Source organism: Natator depressus, chromosome 7, assembly GCF_965152275.1.
Source record: "Natator depressus isolate rNatDep1 chromosome 7, rNatDep2.hap1, whole genome shotgun sequence".
Taxonomy (NCBI): domain Eukaryota; kingdom Metazoa; phylum Chordata; order Testudines; family Cheloniidae; genus Natator; species Natator depressus.
Window position 1 is genome coordinate 110210005 of NC_134240.1, and position 25668 is coordinate 110235672.

At 38.0% G+C, this 25668-nt stretch overlaps 1 protein-coding gene across 1 annotated transcript in view; it reads right to left on the minus strand.

Moving 5' to 3' along the window:
• Positions 1 to 8148: 8148 nt before the first annotated feature.
• The window catches only part of ATRNL1 (attractin like 1), a 990764-nt gene continuing 973244 nt past the window's right edge, over positions 8149 to 25668 (minus strand). Inside the window, exon 30 of the mRNA XM_074959279.1 lies at positions 8149 to 11885. Within this exon, the coding sequence (XP_074815380.1) occupies positions 11761 to 11885 (125 nt within the window). The 3' untranslated portion in view covers positions 8149 to 11760. The remainder of the gene's footprint in view (positions 11886 to 25668) is intronic.

The window sequence follows — 25668 nt, forward strand, 5'->3', positions numbered from 1 at the left end:
TAGTCCCCAAGGAACTGTCTGCTAGCTGGGGATTGGCTGGAGCAATGTGCTCTGGCCATGCCCTCTCCCATCAGATTCACACAGATATTGCATGTCGAAGCAGGCTCCATTTGCAGAGTGGAACAGGCAAGTGCAATGTGATATAAGTCAAGGCTTGATAAGTAGGGAAGGATAGAATTATTAAGTGCCTTTGCTTCAGTACTATAGGTAGATGTACTTCGATGTGAAATATTATTTTGTCAAATATATGCATACTCTCACACTTAGAAACGGATTTCACAAGGCACCTCCATTGGTATACGAAACATCAATCACACATGCAGAAAGACCATACAGTCTCTCTGTTCTGGATGTGTATACCACAGAGCACTGAAACATTTATGAAGTAATGTGTAAATTAAAAAAAAAACTATAAGAAACAACACTTTCCTCAATTACTCTCCAAGGTGTTAACATTACAGAAATTGATGAGCATTGCTCTGTGGGTCTATAAAACATAAACTCTATCACTTTAGTGTATAAATAACCAAACACAGATAGTAAGTATTGTTTCAACTATTAAAACTGTTGTTTCAACTGTTAAAACTATTGTATTAATAGTACAACTCTGTTGCAACCACCCACTTCTTGCACAATCTTTCCCTTCAGTTAGAGGCGAAAAATGCAGCGTGTTCTTCATTTTAATAAACTTTCTTTTGATGATTAACACATTGTTTTATGAGACCTGAAAGAACAAAGTTAAATGAACAGGAAGTGAAAACTTATGATGGATGTGTCCCTCATAGCATTTAGATCTTCTCCACTTGATTAAAATTCCTAGTTACTCTTCACTGAATTGTTTAGAGTTTTTTTAGCAGTCTCTGTCCTGATTAAAACAAATTAGCATCAAAGATTCCCAGTTGAATGAGGAATCATTAATTGAGAAACATGCAATGCTCCTTAATTACCTTTAGAACAGTCAGAGAACAAATAATCTTAGGTTTCAAAGGGGTTTGCACGCACTGTGCACTGTAGGCTCATTCTCTGTGTCTACTAGAATAAAAGTAGACTTGCATATACCGTTGAGGCATATCAATGCAAGCCTCAGTAAACTCATTGTAGATTGTTTATCTAAAGAAAAAAATAGTAAGGTAATGGCTGGCTGGAAGAGATAGATGTTTCAGTTTATTATGTTGATTATAGCTTTCAATTTGCTTTACATATGTCAATATTGACTGAAAAAATGTCAGCTGTTCGTTATTAATACAAATTGAAATACTTCTGTGTAAAATACTCCAGCTATGCAAGCATCTGACAAAATGTCAGACACATACGTACGGAGAGAGCAACTTTACAGTTTTAAAAATAACACAAAAGAGACAAATAGGAAACATGGTATGTTCCTCAGTAGAACTTTCTTTAATATACAATTTTTTCAAAGTGTTTTTCCCAGTCTATGACTCAGATTCTGCAGATCAGTGTATCCGTATGGAAATCTCTACAGCAAAAAAGGAATAAATACACCTCCTTTAAGAGCATCCACAAAATGCATACTAGTAAGATAATAATTTTTACATTAACATAAGAACGGCCATACTGGGGTCAGACCAAAGGTCCATCTTGCCCAGTATCCTGTCTACTGACAGTGGCCAATGCCAGGTGCCCCAGAGGGAATGAACAGAACAGGTAATTATCAAGTGATCCATCCCCTGTCGTCCATTCCCAGCTTCTTGCAAACAGAGGCTAGGGACACCATGCCTGCCCATCCTGGCTAATAGCCATTGGTGGACCTATCCTCCCTGAATTTAGCTAGTTCTTTTTTAACCCTTTTATAGTCTTGGCCTTCACAACATCCTCTGGCAAAGAGTTCCACAGGTTGACTGTGCATTGTTTGAAGAACTACTTCCTTTTGTTTGTTTTAAACCTGCTGCCTATTAATTTCATTTGGTGATCCCTAGTTCTTGTGTTATAAGAAGGAGAAAATAATACTTCCTTATTTACTTTCTCCACACTAATCAGGATTTTATAGACCTCTATCATATCCCCTCTTAGTTGTCTCCTTTCCAAGCTGAAAAGTCCCAGTCTTAGTAATCTCTCTTCAAACAGAAACTGTTCCGTACCCCTAATAATTTTTGTTGCTCTTTTCTGAACCTTTTCCAATTCCAATATATGTTTTTTGAGATGGCGTGACTACATTTTCAGGCAGTATTCAGGATGTGGGTGTACCATGGATTTATATAGAGGCAATATGATATTTTCTGTCTTATTATCTATCCCTTTTTTAATGATTCCCAACGTTCCGTTCGCTTTTTTGACTGCCACTGCACATTGATTGGATGTTTTCAGAGAACTATCCACAATGACTCCAAGATCTTTCTTGAGTGATAACAGCTAATTTAGACCCCATCATTTTATATGTATAGTTGGGATTGTGTTTTCCAATGTGCATTATTTTGCATTTATTAACATTGAATTTTATCTACCATTTTGTAGCCCAGTCACCCAGTTTTGAGAGATCCTTTTGTAGCTCTTTGCAGTCTTCCTGGGACTTAACTATCATGAGTAGTTTTGTATCATCTGCAGATTTTTCCACCTCACTGTTTACCTCTTTTACCAGATCATTTATGAATATGTTATGAATATTATGTCATGAATATTATGTTGAATAGGACTTGTCCCAGTACAGACCCCTGGGGGACACGACTATTTACCTCTCTCATTCTGAAAATTGACCATTTATTGCTGCCCTTTGTTTCTTATCTTTTAACCAGTTACCAGTCCATGAGGCAACCTTCCCTCTTTTCCCATGACAGCTTACTTTGCATAAGAGCCTTTGGTGAAGGACCTTGTCAAAGGCTTTCTGAAAATCTAAGTAAACTATATCCACTGGATCCCCCTTGTCCATATGCCTGTTGACCCACTCAAAGAATTCTAATAGATTGGTGAGGCATGATTTCCCTTTACAAAAACCATGTTGATTCTTCCCCAACATATTATGTTCATATACGTGTCTGACAATTTTGTTCTTTACTATTGTTTCAACCAGTTTGCCTGGTACTGAAGTCAGGTTTACCAGCCTGTAATTGCCGGGATCATCTCTGGAGCCCTTTTTAAAAATTGGCATCACATTAGCTATCCTCCAGTCATTTGGTACAGAAGCTGATTTAAATGATAGGTTACAGACTAGAGTTAGCAGTTCTGCAATTTCACATTTGAGTTCCTTCAGAACTCTTGGGTGAATACCATCTGGTCCTGGTGAATTATTACTGTTTAGTTTATCAATTTGTTCCAAAACCTCCTCTAATGACACCTCAATCTAGAATAGTTCCTCAGATTTGTCACCTAGAAAGAATGGCTCAGGTATGGGAATCTCCCTCACATCCTCAATCGTGAAGACCAATGCAAAGAATTCATTTAGTTTTTCCGCAATGGCCATATCATCCTTGAGTGCTCCTTTAGCATCTTGATTGTCGAGTGGCCCCACTGGTTGTTTAGCAGGCTTCTTGCTTCTGATGTACTTACAGGTTTTTTTGCTATATTTATTTTTAATCTGCTCCTTTAAGCAGCACAAAGGTCAAAACTCAATCAAAATTCAAGCATTGAGTATATATGTGCATGTTTCTGTAATTGATACTATATTGACGTTGGGCCCAATCCTGCAGGTATTGCCCACTTATAACTCCTTTTGACATTGACGAGTGTTTGGCCTACAGAACCTTTGCAGGATCTGACTCTGTGTGTGTGTGTGTGTGTGTGTGTGTAAAGAGCAAGGACAGCTCAACGAATTGAATGAAAGGCATTATCGAAAAAAATTGGCAATTCACAGAAAATGCTTCAGGAAGACTTTGGGCAAAATCCTCAGTTGCTGTAGGGATACACTGATTTATAGGTTAGGCTCTGATCCTTTGTATTGTAGAGGTTTAATGGTACAAATGGGCGATACAAACTTTATTGGGCATATCTGAAGATTTTTTTTCAGTAATATAAACTGTCAAATTCAACTATGCCTATATAACTCATGACGACTGGGGCTTTTTAAAAATACAATCACCCCACAACCTACTATATGTTTGTGTCCTATTCTGCAGGTACTTAATACTAACCCTCAACTGTGTAGTCTCAACTGAAGTCAAGAAAGCTACTGACAGAAGTAGTCATTACATTTGACAATGCTGGACCTTATTTTTAAGAAGTCTCAATCACTAATGGCCAGCTAGAGTTACAAAAGTGAAAGGTTATATGTGCTTCTTGTTATCTAAGCATCTTGTTAGTTCTCTTCTTATCGTTATTTTAATTTAATACATTAAAGTTTGTGGCCAGGGTTAAGTAGGTCATTGAAGGCTAACTCACCTGCAAAATTACCAAGTTTGAGGTCTTCAAAATGTCTTTATGGGCTTGTACATCTCTAATCTTTTTTGTAAAACTTGAGTTAAACTGTATATTTTTGTTAATGTTTTCTAAAATGCATACCCCTTCCCATTCCCTTTTTCTTTTTATTCCTTTGGTGTTTTAAAGCTCACATAAAATTTGTAATTCCTCTGGGTGGAACCCCATCATTTTATTAGTTTGCAAATGATTATACATACATAATACTATTTGTTTACCTAAACCTGCTGATATAGTTATATCCTTATAATTCATTTATGCATATGTTTTTCATATTTCTTATACACCCACACCTAATACTAATGATTATGAGGTACTCCGATATTATGGTGCTGAGTGCTATATAAGTAGAATGATACAATAATAATGCTGATTATGTTAAAAACCTTTGATGCAAGCAATCTTGTATAATAATTGCTCATTTATTTCTTGAGTACAAGATTGTACTCAAAGCTTTAAAATACTCCCTTCTCCCCAAGTTCTATGATCTATATTTTCAAGATCCTAAGGATTACAGAGTCCTTTCCATAGCTCCCTCGTCATTATGGGACCAGATCATATTACCCATCCAGTCCCAGGACAGAGTTTGGCCCTGTCATACTTGCTGTAGCTCAAGAAGCCCTCAACAATATTAGGACCGCATCCTGTAGAATGGACCCATGCCCTTCCTGGCTGGTACAAAAAAAAAACAAAACTATTTCCAATACTCATGGAGATTATCAATGCCTTTTTCTGCAAAACATACCTGAAAACTCCTCAAAAAAAGCAATAGACTATTTTATCCTCAAGAGGTCACCACTTGACCTAGAACATCTCTCCAGTTACTGTCCTGTCTCCAGCTAATCGTTCCTGGAAAAAATATCAAAAAAGTAATATCAAGCTCCATATCAGCCAATATACTAGATGTTTTGCAGCCGGAGATCAGACCAGAGCACAGCACAGACACAGGCATAGTGGCAGGAAAATATGACCTCATAGCCATGAATTCAAGCAAGATCTCCATGCTTATACCACTGGACTCCTTTGAAGATTTCAACACAGGGGACTCCTGAACTGCCTATGTGACAAGGCAGTTTGATAATAGTTGGGCCGCTGGTATGCTGAGACCATTGTCTGTCATTCCAACTAGTATTATCTCATGGTGCTCCCCTTGTCTGTCTTTCTTATCCACCTGTTGGTATTTGTCTTATACTGAAGTTGTATGCTCTTTGGGGCAGAGACTGTCTTTTTGCTACGTATTTGTATTCTGCCTCGCACAATGGGATCCTGCTCTATGACTGGGTCTCTTTTAGATGCTACCATAATACAAATAAACATTATTATTATAATAAGTTGATGACACAGCACTAGAGTGGCTCCAATCATTCCTCTCCAGCAGAACCCAGAGAGTGACAAGAGTGTTCCTCTTCTCTGAAGGCCCTTACTGGTGGGGTTCCGTGGGGGTACATATTGCCTCCCTTTCTCTTTGATATCTGCATGAGACCTCTTGGAGAGATAGTAAAATGCCATAGGCTGTGTTTCAGCTATATGCTAATAACACTCAACTGTCTATCTCATTCGTCACAGACACAACCAGCACCATTACTGAGATATCAGAATATCTACAAGGGATCGGCTCCAGGATGAAGAGCAGATAGCTCAAATTGAACCCAGGCAAGACTGAAGTAATGCTGTTTGGGTGAAATCCTTGGAAGAACTAGTAGGGGTACGGTTCTCCACTTACATTGAAGGCATGTAGCTCCCCCTTCAACAAAGTGATGCAAAGCCTTGGGATCCTGCTTGACTCATCCAGAAGCTTGAATGATCAGGCAGCATCAGTGTCTAAAAACTTCTCTTTGCACCAGCAGCTGGCTAGGAAAGATCACAGCACCGCCCTGTACACAACCGCACTCCAAAACAATGAATCAGTCTACTGAAGGGGTCAGAGTTAAGGCTGCATGTCAAGGATCTATCAATCTTTCAGAAGTGGTGTGCCAAGTCTTCATTTATTCACTGTAATTTAATGTTTCATGTGCCAATAATACATTTTAACATTTTTAGAATGTCTCTCTCTAAGTCTATATTATATCACTAAACTATTGTTGTATGTAAAGTAAATAAGGTTTTTAAAATGTTTAAGAAGCTTCATTTAAAATTAAATTAAAATGCAGATCTTATCAGGTTAGTGTGATCCTTGCCCTTGCTTTTCCTTGCTGAGTTTTCCAATGTCCTGCCAGCCAGGGTCCCGGCCGCCGGCCCCACTCAGCCCGCTGCCGGCCAGGGGTTCAGTCCATCCAGGCAGGCAGTGGGCTGAGCGGGGCTGGCAACCGGGACTCCGGCTGGCAAGGGGCTGGCGGACGGAACCACAGGCTGGAAGCAGTGTGCCACTGAAAATCCACTGGCATGCTGCCTTTGGCACACATGCCATAGGTTGCCTACCCCGGTCTACTGCAACCACAGTTTTTATACCACTAAAGGGGAAAACAGTCGGAGACTCGATGAACTCTATTTGGGACATCACTATTTTGTATGGAAAGCACTAAAATATAGTGATGGGCAGCAGTACAAAACCCCAAGGATCTATCAATCCAAACTAGCACTTCTAAAATAAAAAAAAAGGCATATATAAATTTCTGAGCATGTACACAGTGTATAAATAAATGGTGGACAGCAGGTTTCTGTATCCCCACTCATGTGAGGTGGCCTTCACATTAATATGATGCTCCCTACACTCTTCAGTGAGGAAGCATGAGAAGTAGAATATCCTACTGTTCATTGCTTTAAGTTTTATTTACACTACAGGGAGGTTATTTTGTGGCTGAAATAAAAAATATTTTAAGCTGAATGAGTGCAGTTAATGGTATCCTTCCAACTGGCCTTCACTTTTAAACAGTGACTGTAAATCAAACAAGCTGATTTCTCCAGAAAGCAAATCTCCTGCTGCGAACTTGCACTGAAAATAGTAATACTTTGCACTTTCGTACTGCCATCCATCAAAGCATCAGTGCTTTGCAGACATTAACAAACTAAGCCTCAAAATACCCCCTTTGAGTTGTTGTTTTTGTTTAAATCACCAGTTGACTGACAGAGAATCTGACACACAAAAACTAAGGCACACGTTTTCAAAATTAGCCTCAGATTTTGGATGCCCAAATTGAAACACAAGGGGCCAGATTCACCATTGTGCCCTCCTTACTCTGGGTATGGGTGAGAGATCCACTTTGCAACTCCCAAATTCTGACCCTGCTCCAAATTGCTCCAGCTTGCAACAGCTCTTGATGAGCCATTATATGGCACAGAAGAGGTCACAAAACAGCTCTGCTCAACTAAACACAGGATGATCACTGTGAGCAAAGATGGCAGAAGCAGGTCTATGGAAAACAAATGGAAAAAAATTCATTAATATGAGAAGTCTGAAAGGCTTTATCTAGGGTTCTGGTTATTGTTCCTATAAGCAATATTTATTTGTCAGATGTATTCAAAATAGCTTTAGTGTCTACTGGCTTAGATGTTTTCCTACAGATTATCAGCTGACGCAAGCATCAGTATTTCACATCAGGAAACATTGCATCCTCGAGGCTGAAAAGTTAAGATCTATTTATTTTTTACATGACTGAATAGAGACTGAACATCCAGCCAGATTATTTTAGGGACTGAGCCAGAGACCGAGCCAGGTGGTGCTTGATCTGCAAGGACGCTTCGTCCATTTGAGATTTGTCTTCATGATGATTTCCTATATAAATGCCATACACAATCTTGATAAGATGGCTCACGTGAAAAATGAGAGAGAGCTTAATATTTTTAACAGAGACTTTACTTTTATTGTCCAGAAACCCTTCAGGTGGTTTAAAAAAAAACTTGGTAATCAAATTACTTACATAATGACTGTGTAATCTAGATGAATACTGTCAAAGTTATTAGGCCTAAAAACTGAACCATTGTTAAAGTGATCCCAAAATTCTTACCCTCAGGATTCCAGACCTACAGTGTAAATTGTTTGGGAAATTAATCATTGCTGCTGCTTTTATACATCAGACTCTATATATCAAGATCCAAACTTTTCCTATGTTCTACATTTTTGTTTCTACTATATAAATAGAGGGCCCCGCTGTGGGAAAAAAAGGCAGTTAGATATAAATCTGAACTTGCTTAGTTAAAGATACATGTCTGTCTCTTACAAAGAAATATAGTTACTAGAACTCATTACATTCTGAAGTGTAACTTATTTACACAGACTATATTCAAGTAGCTTCATGAGAAGGTACACACACACACGAGAAATGGAGAGATTGGTTCACCCATGCTACAATATGCGATATATCTGTTACTTTGCTTTGAACAGTAATTCGTAGCTGTGAATTTCTCCCCAGAAGTATCAATGACTGGTTTGCAAAGAAAATAAATACAGATATCGAATCCTGATGGTCAGAATTTCACCACAGGGCCACTATTCAATCAGTTTTTAGCCCTATATTTTTAGTTCAACATAAATCACACTAAAGTTACAAAGGGCCACTCAACATTTTCTGAATTTGATCTAGAGTTCAAAAAATACTCTGGGAGCAGAGCATTGAACATTCTTGAGCATAAAGCAAATGAGAATATCTGTCACCCAGTGTACAGTGGTCACCATTAAGAGTCAGTATTTGCCAACAATTGGCATAGTGTGGTATCTGAGACACATCAGTATTTTCATAGATCTAAAACAAAGTAACCATAGTTACTCAGATACTGTGGTTTGATTCCTGTTGCAATTTTCCATTTAATGGCAACCATTAAATTAATATTTCTCTTTAATGCATTTACTTTTACTAATTTGTACGCAGGCTGGGAGAAGAAAGATCAAGAAAGTGTTAGAAAAAGTACTCTGAATATAATGAAAATGTTGAATGACCCCATGACACTGGTACTTTACTTGAACAATAAAAACAATATGTTTTAACTGATAGCTTAATAAAATGCCTAATGAATATCTGCCCATCTCAAGTGCTACAATAAACATTATAATCCATTTAAATGTGAATTTACTTTTCAAGTAACGTCAAACTCCAGGTGACCACAGGTAGATGCAATTCCCACGTGGGGGATTCCAGTCAGAGTAATTGCTCTGTAGAATACATGCCCTGTGTACGATGGGTCTCAAGTACACATAAAAAACTGTATATTTCTCATGTGTAATATTTAGACAGAAAGATATTACAGAATTAGGGAAAATTTCCAGACAAGTGGTTTATTTCTTTTCTTTTTGAATGGCTAATTCACCATGCACACCAGTTCTACTGGCTTATTTTCCCTTGAGCAGTTCTGCATTAGAACTGACATAAGGAGCTATTTTCAGAAGACACTTTTTTCCAGGTTTTAAGTAGCATTGACTGAAAATTTGCAAAAGAATCTTTAAAAATGAATCTTAGGTTTTAAGAAATAAGGGAGTGAGGTCAGAATAATCATTTAAAACACAATATCACGATGACATTATTTTAGCTTAAGAATGTCATATTTTAAGATAGGAAAATACTGAAACAATCATGCCAGCAAAGGAATAATTATAGCATAATTCATAAATGTACAATTTGTCAAAACAATTTAGCAGTCATGGTAAGATGCAACCTAATAATCTTGTACAACCATTCCTTTTAATATTTATTTAATTTTTACATTCAATCCTCATCCAAATTAAGCAGAATAGTTTTATGTATGAATGGCATTACAAAATAAACACTATCAACTCACAACAGGGGTTTATGACTGCTGCTGCACCACCATGGCATGCAAGTAACTATGTAGTCAACTGTAAACAGTAAAATGTCATCACCTTCCTAAAATAAAAAAGAAAATGAAAAATACAGCTATAGTAGTAAACATCAATTATCTTTTTATATCTTTCATATTTACCAAAACTCTATCATATACAAGAGGCATTTATACCTCTGTGGCTCTCTCCTACATTAGCACCTTGGCAACCGTGGAGGTGATAAACTTCACTTCCAAGCAAGATCTAACAAAACTATTGGTTTCACATAAACCATCATCAATGTTTAATGCATAAATGAGAAATAAGACCCATCTGCTACCTCCCGCCCTTAACAGTCTCTTTTTCTTTTGCTGTATTTCAGAATTATAACTAACTGAAAATACAGTGAGGAGGACCATATGAAGCTGTTTGTTGGAGCTTTTACCATGGTAAACAAGCTTATTAGACTTAGGCCTACTAGAGAGGATGCTTTTCTGTTAGCTTTTTTGTTGTTGTTGAGCATTGATTTGGTGAGGTCCCATATTGGAGGGATGATCTGAGAACCAAAATCACGCTGGCTTTTGGAAGTTTATTATTATATGTATTTTGTATGCAGGATATTTCTTGAAATAGGATGAAAGTGAAGATCAGATGAAATTCTGCAGCTGGGAAAGGAAGGTCAGAGGAATATCATAGTTTATTATTAATTATTATTATGGATGGGTCAATGTGCTGTTTGAGGTGCAACCTTTTTGCTGGGAGGTGAGGACTATGATTTACAGTCACTTTAGAAAATTACAGCATTGAAGCAAAAGCAGGTATACTGCTGCAAAGTAACAGCAAGTTAAACTCTCCTTAGGCTTGCAATCTTGGAGAGAGCTTTTGGAAAAAAGGAAACTTGATTTCAGGACAGAATTTTCCATGCTCCATCAGCTCTGATAATTAGTTGGTATGGAAGACCAACATGTACTCTTTACAGTACATATCAGTCGGAATTCTAATAAACTTCTTATGAAGTCCACTCATCATCCTGTTGTAGCCCAGATTGCATGTCAGGGCCTTTAGGAAGGTAAAAAAACCATGATATGCTTTAATCAGGTTTTTATATGATATGATCATCAAAATACATATTTGCTTGGCTACACCTACATACTGCTTAATTCAAAATCTGCCTTCAGATTTGGGCAATGATAAAACAACCCTTAAATCCACATCAGCATCTTCAGTTCCTGCTTTCTGTAAGACTATTTTAACTCTGATTAAGAGAAGAAAACTGTACAATTCTCACCATTACATTAAGCTCTACAAAAATGTCTTTTAGTTTCCTGTGAATAGTTTAGTTTTCAATTATACAATTCCCTTCTACATTACAAAACAATGTGTAGTCTTTCCTAGATGTACTCAATATCCACCCCGCCCCAATATATACTCAGCATCGAGACAAGTATTTAGTTTATTTCTAAATAAACTCATCAAATAGACTCATATTTGCCATAAGGTTGTTCTGCTGTGGGGAATAGCAGGCTGCAAGTGTGAATATAACAGGAAACATTACTTATCATCATCATCTTCATCATCATCATCCATAGGTTTGCCTCCATAAAAACTGAGGCTGTAGTATAGCTTTCAATGGAAGCCATTTAAAAGGAAAACATTACAGAATGTACAAGTACATTTTCTGGACCTCAGACACAAGTTCCTTGACGTGTTGAAAGATGATGTTTTCGATTTCTGACTCCTGAACTCTTATCTTTACAGTCTGCAGGCTTCTGTTGGGAAATGTCTATCAATGCACTTGCAATTGCAAGACCTGTAAGAAAAAAAAAAACAAACAAACCACAATTTAGTGCCCAGTGGTGAGAAGACTTCCGCAGCATTGTGTTGGTTCCTTTCATGTCCAGTCTTTTGTACCTTTCCAGTAAGTCATCGGCTATTTCAAAGTGAGATGGGAAGCTAACAAATATTTTCCTATGATCTAATATGTTTTTCTTGTAATTGGGAACAAAAGGGGGGGGGAAAAGTAGTGTGGTGTGGTGGTAGGGTGCTAGGCTGGAAATGAGAAGGCCTCGGTTCCATCTTTTCCCTGCCTCTGACCTCCTATGTGACTTTGGGCAAGCCACTTCACCACTCTGTGCCTCTGTTTCCTTTGTTTGTCTTGTCTACGTAGACAGAAGTTCTTTGTGACAGGGACTGTCTTTTACTACGTGTTTCCATAGTGCCTTGCACAGTGGGACCCTGAGTTCAGATGACATTTTAGGTGCTACTGTAATATAAATGACAACAACAAAAAGTAACTTGTCATTTTTTTTGTAAACAGTGTGAGCACGGTAGAAACCAAGTAAAGCCTTAGGGCCAAATTCTATTCTCAGTTATACTGTGTGTAACCTTGCAACACTCGTTTATCAAAGAAACATATTGGTAGCTGCTTGCATCCTGTCCATACTTCGTGTCTGCAACTTGCTAATACATGTACTAAAGTAAAAGCTACATGGATTGTGGAAAACCAAGTGCAAGAAAAAGTGATAGACAACTTGTAAGCATCTACAAACCTTTTATGTAGCAAGTAACTTTAATACTGAAGTTCATCTGTATAAAAACACTAACAGAATTAGCCTAATAGTTTAAAGAGAAACGGATGTGATAACATAGTAGAATGAAGAAGCAAACTACAATATTTCACTGGAACTGTAATCAAAGGATGTTTTTAGTCCAAATAGCTTTAATCAAAGAAAGAGACCAGCTTTAAGAAAACCATTAAACACAGCCTCAGCAAAGCAGACAGACATTTTTAATACAAAACATGTACTTTCTTTATAAACTTGTCCCATTCACTTGGCCAGTGGTGTGAAATTGTTAATGGCTTTGGGGAATTAAAAATAAGGATGAGGATGAAAAATGATTTGATCTTGGTATATCAGAGGTCTTATCATAGGAGACATAAAATCAGAGAAATTATAGATGGGTTGCTAACAGATAGTAAAACATGATAGTAATAGTTTATGTAAATATATTAGCAGTAACAACTCACAAAAACACATTGTTTTATTTTTCAAACTCTGATAGAGTAATTGATTCTTGATTTCACAACATTCGGGGACCAATATAACCATAACTAATTTAAGTAGTGTGGACAAACACAGTAAAGGCTTCCCCTTAAAGCTCACTCAATGCTCCTTAGTTGCATACAGTGCCACTGCTAATCCACTCTAGGACCTTTTAAAATAGCTTCCAGTATTCGTAAGAAATAACATGTATTATTGCTTTTACATGGACTGAGTTTTGTCTATCACAAAATCCAATTTTAAGTGTAATTCCTCACACATTATCTCACTGCATCACCTAGCTGATTATAAGTGACAAGATATAATTTTCAGTGTTTCTTTGTGACTCTAAAGTCTGCTTTACTTACATCAAATAAATTGCCAGAAAGAAACCAAGTGGTTCAGGTTGCCGATATACTGGAAATTCTGTGCTAATCCAAAACTGTAATAGTATCTTCCCTATCTCACAAAGATGTTGCAAGATTTAATTAGTTAATGTGCATACAACTCTGAAAATGCAAAGTGCTATATGCTGTAGAAGTGTTAAGTACTATTATCATTTTTATGTTTCAGGATATGCAAGGGCCAAGATTAAGTAATTTTTCACACACACACTCATTTCCTGGCATTAGTTAGCGATCCCTAAAATTTGACATTGATAAATGAAATTATAAGCTATCTTTGAGGCACCTTTAAAACATTATCAATAGCTGGTGTTACTAAAGCCAGGGATAAAATCTAAGTGACATTTTTGATGCTTCCCTAGATGTGACTCTGTTTTTAACAGCTAGGCTTAGCTAGTATGTTAAATGGATTGTATATTAGGAGGAAAACACTTCTTCCAATTATTCTTATATGTTTTTTTTTTTTTTTAGTATGCTTGGTTGCATGCTGCTCACCCCACTCTGCATAACTAACATATAAGAAACACTGTTTCCTTCAAATCTAATGCTTCATACTGGGACATGTTGGCATGCTATTAGAGTTCCATTAAAATCAGGTCACTCCAGAAGATCATTTTTCAAAACGTCACACAAATCATCTGATGAAATTTACTTATTGTGTTCTCTAGGCCCAGCACAGTTCCTTGTTATCAAAGCAATACAATTAACTAGGGGAACAATTCATTATTTCAGACTGGCGGTCTAAAGGAATTTCATTTACCAAGTCAAGATGATGCACAGATGCTGCAGGCAAGCAGAATTTACATCAAAATACAACTGAAGATTTGATAAAAATGCTGGGGTTTAAATATTTATTGTTAACTTTACCTTTATTTTGTAGACTTTTGTTCCTAAAATGCCAAAAATCTAATATATTTAAGATGATTAAAGCTGGAAATGTAAATCCTATGATGCTCAACATCTGTTACCTCCAGTTTCACGGCCAGTTTAGTTTACCTGTGTTCTTTAGATATTAGGCTTTGTCTAAACTAGAGACTTTACAGAGGCAAAGCTGGACTGAGGCAGCTGCACAGCTGTAAGATCTCTCATGTAGCTGCTCCATGCCGATGGGAGAGGATTCTTCCATTGACATGCTTAAACCAACCCCAATGAACACCTATGTCGGTGGGAGAAGCTCTCCCGCCGATGTAGCGCTGTGCACACTACCACTTATTCTGACGAAAGATATGTCACTCTGCGGGGTGTTTTTTTCACACCCCTGAGCGACATGGGTTTTGCTGACATAGCCTTAATATGTGCCAAACCACAACATTATCTCATTTCTTCTTATCTGTCGGTAGGGCGTCAGTAAAGAGCATCCACGCACAGGGAAGAACCTCTAATGGTCTGAGGTCTGGAAATTCAAGTCCAGTCACAGATCTAGTTCTATTTCTTAGTCCAATTTGTTTTAGCTGCATAGAACTATGTCAGGTTATTTTCATAATCCTTGCTGGAAAAAACAATCTGTAACTTGTTTTACAGATATGTATGGAAAGATAATTAAAAAGGGAGCTCGGCCAAATATGTCACTGTAAAGTACGTAGGTTTTTAAAGAAAAATGCATTCACAATGAGAAAAAAATATGAGAGAAAATAATATGAACTTGGTTATCTTTTTTTAGAAATATAATCTTTCCTAATGGAAGTTAAATGGTAATAGTTGATTGTCAAGCAGTAGCTGCCTAATCATAAAATTACTGGTGTGTGGGTATGCTGTTGTTGTTTTAACAATTATGTAAAACAATTAATAAGTACAGGAATAAAATACAGCACATCAAATGAGATTGCCTTGCAAAGTGCATTCCCAATTTGTATACAAACACAGCACTTTAATTTTGCTTTTCAACAAAAGCCTCTGAAAAGTCATTCATTCTGAGATACTCTCCTCCCAGTCTCTGTAAAAGCAGGCAGTACTATATATTTTAATTTTCCAGCAAAACAGCTTCATTAGGCGTGAAAGGTTAATTGCAGGTTTAAGTGCAGTTCAGGGAACAGTGCATGGGTCTGTAGTGAATAGAACAGTCTGCTACAGGAAGACTGAGCACTATAAACTGTTTGCCCTGCTCAAATGTTTTACTACCTCATTTACTAACTGTCTTTTTTTACTGCTTGTATTTGTAGTTCTCCTAAGCCTTTAATAGCTATAGTTTTATTTCACTGTAATCAGATTTAAATGGAAATACCCATGCTGGGATGTTTAAATGTTTTGCCGGAGTGTATAGAGCTACATACGAACTGATGTAAGACTACACTATCTCTCCGAGTAAGAAACTGTTTGCAGTGTTGTTGTAGCCTTATTGATCTTAGGATAGGAGAGAGACAAGGTTAGTGAGTTAGTATCTTTTATTAAAAAGAAAAGGAGGACTTGTGGCACCTTAGAGACTAACCAATTTATTTGAGCATAAGCTTTCGTGAGCTCACGAAAGCTCATGCTCAAATAAATTGGTTAGTCTCTAAGGTGCCACAAGTCCTCCTTTTCTTTTTGCGAATACAGACTAACACGGCTGTTACTCTGAAACCTGTCTTTTATTAGCTCAGCTTCTACAGGTGAAGTTTTTGAGCTACACAGAGCTCTTCTTCAGGTCTGGGAAAGGTAATTAGAGTTTCAAGGTGGAACAGTTTGTTAAGCATAAGCAGTTAACACATATTGCAAGAGACAATTCAAGTGAGCAACTAACACCTCTGCAGTCTTAGTACAAAGGAGGGTTAATGAGTTACAGATTTTGTGTCTCATTAGAACAGCTAGTTGCTATTGAGTCCATAATTTTAGTGTCCAGCAGACCTATGAATTTAAGCTCCCAACTTTGTCTTTTGAAGATGTTGGCCAGATTTCCTGTGAGGACACGGACTGAGAGGTCAGATATGGACTGATCATCTTGTGAGAAGTATTTGCCCCTAGGTGATAGGATGTCTTTGTCTTCAATTTTTCTGTGTGAGTTTATTCAAAAGCATAGCAATTCTTCGGTGTCATCCACATAGTTGTTGTTGGGGCATTTGATACACTGGATGAGGTATACCATGTGTTGTGATAGGCATGTGTAGGATCCGTGGGTCTTGAAAGGTGTGTTGTGGGGGGTGTTGATCACCATAACAGTGGAAATATGTCTTCAGATTTTGCATCTGTTGTTATGACAGGGTCTGGTGCTGCTTTGAGTTGGTCAGTCCCAGTCTGCTGGAAGCTTGCTTCTGATGATGAGCTTGGCGAGGTTGTTGTTTGATGGCCAGAAGAAGGGATTCATGAAAGATTTCTTTCAGGATGTGGTCCCCATCAAATATGGGTTGTAACTGTTTGCTGATATCCTATATAGGTACCAGTGTGGTGTAGTAGGTGACTACTAGGGGTGTGCAATTGGTGGATTTTTTTCCCTCCCATATTGAAGCAGGTTCTCTTGGGATGGCCTGTTCCATGATGGGACCTACTTCTCTGGTCAAGTGGTGGTGTTTGGTGAAGACGTTTTTTATTGTGTTATTCTGTGGTATCACAGTACATGGCTGTAGATAACAAACTTCTTGATGTGTCTGGGGTAATGAGTGGATCTGTGAAGGTAAGTGTGGTGGTTCATGGATTTCCTGAATATAACTGTCTGTGGGATTCCATTACTGAAGTTGATTGTGGTTGCCAGGAAGTTGATGCTGATGTAAGAGTGTTCTAGAAACAGTTGGGTGGATGGGTGGTGGTTATAGAATTCGTGATGGAAATCTATAAGGGAGTTTAGGTCATCGGTCCAAAGAATGAAAATATCATTGATGTATCTCAGGTATATCACTGGTTTCGTGGTGCATTTTTCCAGAAATTAACATGTTAAAACTTGGTCTTATTTGCTGGCAAATTTAAACTTTTTCCTCTATAATTCATTTTAATGAAAATATTATTGAGTTCATAAATATGCCTTTTGTTAAAATTCAGGGTGTTAAAGATGATCTGCTATGCATGACTATCCAGGTAACTGAAAAACATTCTTCCATTTAAATATATATTATCGGGAGATAAAATTCTAGATAAATGTCTTCATTAGATTAAATTGTAGGCATTTTCATTGTTATGCAGAACCAGACCATCTATAATGTTGAGGACACTACAATAACTAGAGCTCAAAAAGATCAATTAGGTTTGTTTGCTATCCTAACAAAAAAAAAAAGAAAAAAGAAACTGGTTAAGGTCACATGAAGCAATGAAAACAAAACGACAGCATTGTGACTGAGGTTGAGAGATTTACAAGAGAAAAGACTAGGTCAATAGTATGCTATTAAACCAACAGTTTCAACCTTCAGCACTTTGCACTGTTACTTCAGTTTCATTTGTTGACTTTTTAAAAAGATACTGTACAAGCTAAGGTTTCAGAGTAGCAGCCGTGTTAGTCTGTATTCGCAAAAAGAAAAGGAGTAAACTAACGTGCCACAAGTACTCCTTTTCTTTGTACAAGCTAAGTGTAGTAATAGACAAAGTGTCACTGCATTAGTACAATGGACTCATTTGCATCACACAGCCCAATGCCCACTAAAGCGCCTGCAAATGGATCTAAACAGTTTTAAAACATACTGAGTAAATGATGGGAATTACTACCTGTAATTCCATATTGGGAATTTTAACTGGGTTCTGCCCTTTTTTTATTATTTCAGGACTATAAAGCACTTTTTATATATGGAGATATCTTGGTTCATCAAATCCAAACCATTTAGTGCTTTTTTCAGTTATATCTTAGTTTGATATAATGGTTCACATTCCTTGTTAACCTGTGTGAATGTATACTGAATCAGCATACATTCATTATTTAGAGTTAGGAAACATATACTGAATCAAAACTATATTGCTTGGGAGTTTAACTTTCAAAACAGATGATGATACAGGTGTTTCTGGGCATTCACTGGAACTATTCTCTCATCCTTTCTCTGAGACATTGCACCAAGAATATTTCTACCTAGTTCTGATGCTCAGGTGGAATTTTAAAGATCCAGTGACACTTCTAAAGGCAATAGCTCCTACTTCGTCATTAACACTCTTTTCTCAATTAGAGGACAAAGGATTGTCTTGAAATTAATTTACACAACTGAGGGCCACAAAGGCCAGGGTGTTCATACCACAGACTTCCTGTGTGACCTTCAGCAAGTCACTTAACTACCCTATGCCTCTGTGAAACAGGGATAACACTTTTCTCTTATGGGTCACAAAGGTGTTGTGAGTCTACATTAAAAAATAAATTCTAAAGCCCTTTGAGAGCTCAGTCATAAGATGTTACAAAAATGCATTATTTTTATTATGTTTTAATGACATTAATGTGAAAATCACATACAACTGCCAAACCAGGTAATATTCAACTATTGGGGGTGGGTGTCAGTGTGAAAGCTAACTTGGGTGAGATACATGTGCATACCTGAGATGATTTGCATAGATTAAAATAACTCCACAATAAGCCCAACATCCTCCAAACCCCAATTTACTTTTAAATATCTTCTGCTTTCTGATATCTTCATGGGCTGCCTGCTGGGTCCCTGTTACCTAGGCAGCAGTGACCATGAGATGGTTGAGTTCAGGATCCTCACAAAAGGAAGAAAGGAGAGTAGCAAAGTACGGATCCTGGATTTCAGAAAAGCAGACTTAGACTCCCTTAGGGAACTAATGGGCAGGATCCCCTGGGAAGCTAATATGAGGGGGCAAGGAGTCCAGGAGAGCTGACTGTATTTTAAAGAAGCCTTATTGAGGGCGCAGGAACAAACCATCCTGAAGTGCAGAAAGAATAGCAAATATGGCAGGCAACCAGCTTGGCTTAACAGTGAAATCTTCAGTGAACTTAAACTCAAAAAGGAAGCTTACAAGAAGTGGAAATTTGGACAGAAGTACTCCTTTTCTTTTTGCGAATACAGACTAACACAGCTGTTACTCTGAAACCTGTCATTATGCTAGGTAGAGATGTGTCTTTGTTACACATTGGTAAGGCACCCGGCATACCTATGTTACTGTATAAATAATAATGATATTTGAGCACAGTTGGACCTACAATACTTGAAGACTAAATCAGCATTGGCAGCATTTTTCAGGTGTTTTCTTGTCTTTTCGTCCAGAATTTACTTCCCAGGTCAGGGACTGGTAAAGCTGGAACACAGGAGGGAATTTCAAGCATAACAGCTGTATCTGAATGCATGAAGTATGATGTTATGAGCCAAATCTGATCTTAAAAAATGCCAGATATCACTTATCTGACTAAATCTGGAAGAGGGAAAGACAACTTCAGGCTGTGATAGGAAAATGATTTTGTCTTGCTATGATGTTCAAGTACATTGCTCAATTCTTTGCAATTTATTCTGGTGGCCTACTTAGGAAACTTGACATCATTTGTGTAGTCGTATTTATTACATTATTGATTCTTCAACTTCAAAAGAGAAGTTATGGTCTGCTGGAGAGGATATACCTCACAGTGTGAAAGTGACCAACTCAAAACCCTGCAATACCTAGCCTCAGACATTAGGACTGGATTAGGATTAGTATGCCTAGAGGTAGACATTTATACATATAATAATGGCTCCTGTAGCTACAATAGTTATCAATACCCAAACTTCAAGTATTAAACAGATCACCATGTGTGGTCAGGAAAGACATTCTTTTCACACAATATCAATAATTAGGAGCGTTATAAGCAGTCTGTTGTCTTTATCTGAAGTATCTTACATTGGCCTCCATTACAGACAGGATACTACTCTTGTTAGACTATTAGTCTATTCCATTATGGCATTATTTTTGTACCTAGGCACAAAATGATGATAAAAACGAGGATAGGCTTAACTCTTAATTTCATTGCTTTTGTCAATAAATAGATATTTTACATGACATGATAATAGATTGTATGAACTTTTTTATGTTTTACATTTAATTTTTCAATGTCAGTGATGAGTTTTGCATCTAATCAACCATTACATTTTCTGTAATGCATCTACCTCTTGATTATGAGCTGGAGTTTTAAACAGGAGTCTCAAAAACAAATTGCTTATATTTCTTGGGAAAAAGCATATGTTATAATACACAAGAAAGGTGTACAGTGAACTACAGTAAAAAAACTATCAAACACAATAAAGCAAATCACCTGTAATTTATCTATATTTTTCATTTTTAGCAAAATAAATTGTTTTTAAGAGTAGAAAATTAAGAACTTCTAAAATGAGGAATCTGTCCAGAAGCTTTAAATACCTCAAACTAGTTAAATGGACATGTGGCCTACAACTGTATACTTGTTAAAAATGCATGTAATTACATAGATTTCATTGCATAGCAATGTTCCAAGCATGTTGTTTCCATCTAAATTATTAAAATTCCAGTTTGACTATGTCTCTACTCAGTAACATTGAATCAATTACACTTGTGTTATAAAAACATCTGTATTCTCCTGATGTGCAGCACTTCAACTTGTTTTCAAGAAAAATACTATAATTTGCTACTCTACAAGAATTTGGTGAGATGCATTAATTGTGCAGGAATTTAATTTGGTCCTGTGAACCCCTTTTGGCAGAAGAGGAAACTCTTATTTGGACTGATGACAAAGTACTATTTTCACCAACTTTGAGTTAAACCAATGTAAATATAGACAAGTTAAAGTGTAAACACAAATTAAATTCTAAATGCTTCTGCTTAGAAGTCCAAATAATACCAAAGGGGAAATTTATGAACCTCTTTCTTGGTCGAGGCACATTTTGGTTTAACCTTCCACAAAACACTGAGTATCTCCTCAATATACTTTTAGTTTGTCGTATAGATTTCCAAAGCAGAGGCAATGGGAAAAACACATTTTGCTGGGATCCTGCATATGAAAGAGAGAAAACCGAAGATATAAAAAATCATAAATGTTCATGAATCATGGAACTTCAGACACAAAATTTAGAGCTCCATTTTTATCCAGATCAGTTCATCTGTGTTGGTGATTTTAACTGTCATTAGAAAAACTAAAGCCTTGCTAAAAATGGTTAACAGGATGAACACCAGTTAGACACAGATTTGTCTTGTAGCAACTGGATATGCCAGAGACAGCCCTGTATTACAATGCTGAACTATAATTTCTTTTGACTTTTACTAATGATGCTATTCCACAAATCTGATCTTTGATGCTGTTCTTTTATTTTTATTTTTTTCCCCAATCCAGCTATTTCCACAGTCTCTCATTCTCACTACAAATGAATGCTGTGTGTATATAGAGCTGCACTCAGATTTGACTATAAATGAGTATTTAACCAAATCCTGATATCAGAATTTTCTGAATAACTCTTCAAAGATCCACGGGAAAATGAATTGTTCAGACGTGACACTGCTCTACTCGAGTAATAACTAGTATTGCAACTTTGTCGTTTCTTATCCCTCTTCTTTGTGGCCAGATCTGATATGTTTGCTGGCATCGGTTTGGAGGAGGAGGGGAGAACATCCCGCTGCCTTTTGGTCCTTCCTACTGACCCTCTCACTTTCTTCTTTGCTCTTTATGTCAGACGCTCTCACTCTGATTCCTCTGCCCCAACATCAGATCCCTCTTCTGCTCAGGATGGAACAATAGAACCCTAGAAAACTAAAGGCTTAAGGTTTCCCTATAGGGGCCAATCCTACTCCCACTCAAAACAATAACCATATTACTCCCAGGAAGCAGAATCAGGACAGTAATATCTCAGAACTTTGCTTGTTGCTGTCCTCACTCTTGCAAATCTGTACATTACAAGTGTTATTTTGCTATCTACAAACTTTGTTTAAAAAGGCAGTGATGAATACCTTTGTGCAAAGAAATTATCATAGAGGTGTGTTGAGATTCTGGTACACTGGTTTAATCATCAGTAGATATTCTATCTGCAGTACTTTTTCCGTAATGTATGTTCTCTAACTCATATGTTCTGTTTTGTGAAGTTGACTAACTACTGGAAATGTTTTTTGAGTCCGACATCCTGCTGCAATACATCATTGCTTTATCCACTATTTGGCTTTGGCCAAATAACATTTGCAGTTATTCAGTATTCAGCCAAATTCTACAGTTAAACATTAAGCACATCCCTAGCTATGTACCCCGCAGCCACTGTAACAAACAAATGATCTAAGAAATGTGATACAGAATTAAGTCATAGAGACAGACAGTGCCTAGAATTTTGAAAGATATGTTGAAAGCAGATTACTGAGATGACACCTTTAGGGTTCCAAACATTTGTAATGCATGGCTAGAGAGATTTTCTGCCTCCGGTAATGCCTGACACTCAGGAAAAAGAGAGCCAATGCCCTACTCTCGACCCTGGGCAAGTCCATTAGCAAAGATGGCACAACCTCATACAGTACATTGATTTTACCAATTCTAGCAGAAAAGCCTATGAATATGGTTAAAGGCTTGAACCACAAGAACATATGCTACCAGAGGAGCTAATATATAAGAGAAAAATGTTACAAAACAAACATTTTATACAAAAGGCCCCTTCAGAGCATGTGCACTCAGAGTAATTATGTGAGGTACTCTGTTTTTGAGAAATAGTATATGGGCCTGTTCATCTAGTTGTTTTCCTGATCTCTTGTACTGTACAGAATACATTGTATTAGAATTTTGACACGCAAGAAGGCATTGTTGAACCAAGTCTGATCCAAGTTCAGATTAATGAGTCAGAGCATGGTCAGCAAACATGCAGTATGGGGCCCAACACTCACATCACCGTAGATTAGTGTTCCGCAAACTTGGCAGTGTGCCCCCCTAGTGAGGGGCAGAGGGATGTCTGGGGGAGGGGTGCAGTGGGACCCAGGACCAGCCCCCACGTGGGGGTGTAGAGGGAGCGCTACCCAGCCTGACTCTGCCCCTAGCTGTGGCCCCAGCTCCACTCCCAGTCCCTGGCTTGGCCGTGATTCCACTCCCGGCCCAGGGGGTAGGGTGGGGTGGGGTGGTTGGGGGCGTGGACATATTCAATTATTGGTAAGAGGGGGCGTGAAAGGAAAAGTTTGGACACCACTGCCTTAGACTTTTATAAACATAAAAAGTTTTTTAAAAAAAACCCATAAAACTCACAGGCCTAAAGAAAAGTGGAATCTCACCCACATTGTGCTGGCTTGTGTATTTCCAATTATTGAAACCTCACACCAGAGCGACCCTTTTCCTTGGCAGATTGTTCTATGATGCTGTCCAGCTCCAACCTCACTGTCACATCTTTCGCAATTGCAAGGAGAGCAAGCTCACTCAGCCATGTCTGTGACAGTGTTGAACGCACGTAGTTTTTAATATGTCAGTGTGCTCATTGCATGGTCAGCACTAGCCATTACAATTGGTGTGGTGAGGGAGTCGAAACAACATTTCCATTTCTGGTAAAACATCAAGAGAACTTGACACTATGAAATTCAAAAAAGAAAAGGAGTACTTGTGGCACCTTAGAGACTAACCAATTTATTTGAGCATAAGCTTTCGTGAGCTACAGCTCACTGCATCCGATGAAGTGAGCTGTAGCTCACGAAAGCTTATGCTCAAATAAATTGGTTAGTCTCTAAGGTGCCACAAGTACTCCTTTTCTTTTTGCGAATACAGACTAACACGGCTGTTACTCTGAAACCTATGAAATTCAAGTAGCTCTGGACTCCATGTGACAAACTGAACACCTCTGTGTCCTTTGTAAAATAATACATCTTGAAAGAGAATCTCCTGAACCAAGTCTAAAGAAAAATATGAGTTTTTTCCCATGAGATTAAGAATTTCCTCCTTTGACTCTTCTGAAGTTAGATTCTGAAGTCCCTTGGGATGTAGGAAGCCAAACAGAGTAGCTCCCTCTTGAAATCCCTCACATAAAACTGGTTTCAGACTAGCAGCTGTGTTAGTCTGTATCCGCAAAAAGAACAGGAGTACTTGTGGCACCTTAGAGACTAACAAATTTATTAGAGCATAAGCTTTCGTGAGCTACAGCTCACTTCATCGGATGCACAGAATGGAACATATAGTAGGACATATATATATATATACACACACGCACACACACATACAGATAAGTTGGAAGTTACCATACAAACTGTGAGAGGCTAATTAGTTAAGATGAGCTATTATCAGCAGGAGAAAAAAAAAACTTTTGTAGTGATAATCAAGATGGCCCATTTAGACAGTTGACAAGAAGGTGTGAGGATACTTAACTTAAGGAAATAGATTCAATATGGGTAATGACCCAGCCACTCCCAGTCTCTATTCAAACCCAAGTTAATGGTATCTAGTTTGCATATTAATTCAAGCTCAGCAGTTTCTCCTTGGAGTCTGTTTTTGAAGCTTTTCTGTTGCAAAATTGCCACTCTTACATCTTTTACTGAGTGGCCACAGAGGTTGAAGTGTTCTCCTACCGGTTTTTGAATGTTCTGATTCCTGATGTCAGATTTGTGTCCATTTATTCTTTTGCGTAGAGACTGTCCGGTTTGGCCAATGCACATGGCAGAGGGGCATTGCTGGCACATGATGGCATATATCACATTGGTAGATGTGCAGGTGAACAAGCCCCTGATGGCGTGGCTAATGTGACTGGTCTGTCTCCCAAGATCTGGGAATCCTGCACGCCCCATCATCTCAGGCATTGGCACCCTGACAGCAGGATTGTCTGGCTATGTGGACTCTCTCCTCAGGCCCTACGCCACCAGCACTCCCAGCTATCTTTGAGACACCACTGACTTCCTGAGGAAACTACTATCCATCGGTGATCTTCCAGAAAACACCCTCTTGGCCACTATGGATGTAGAAGCCCTCTACACCAACATTCCACACAAAGATGGACTACAAGCCATCAGGAACAGTATCCCTGATAATGTCACGGCAAACCTGGTGGCTGAACTCTGTGACTTTGTCCTCACCCATAACTATTTCACATTTGGGGACAATGTATACCTTCAAATCAGTGGCACTGCTATGGGTACCCACATGGCCCCACAATATGCCAACGTTTTTATGGCTGACTTAGAACAACACTTCCTTAGCTCTCGTCTCCTAACACCCCTACTCTACTTGCGCTAAACTGATGACATCTTCATCATCTAGACCCATGGAAAAGAAGCCCTTGAGGAATTCCACCATGATTTCAACAATTTCCATCCCACCATCAACCTCAGCCTAGACCAATCCACACAAGCAGTCCATTTCCTGGACACTACTGTGCTA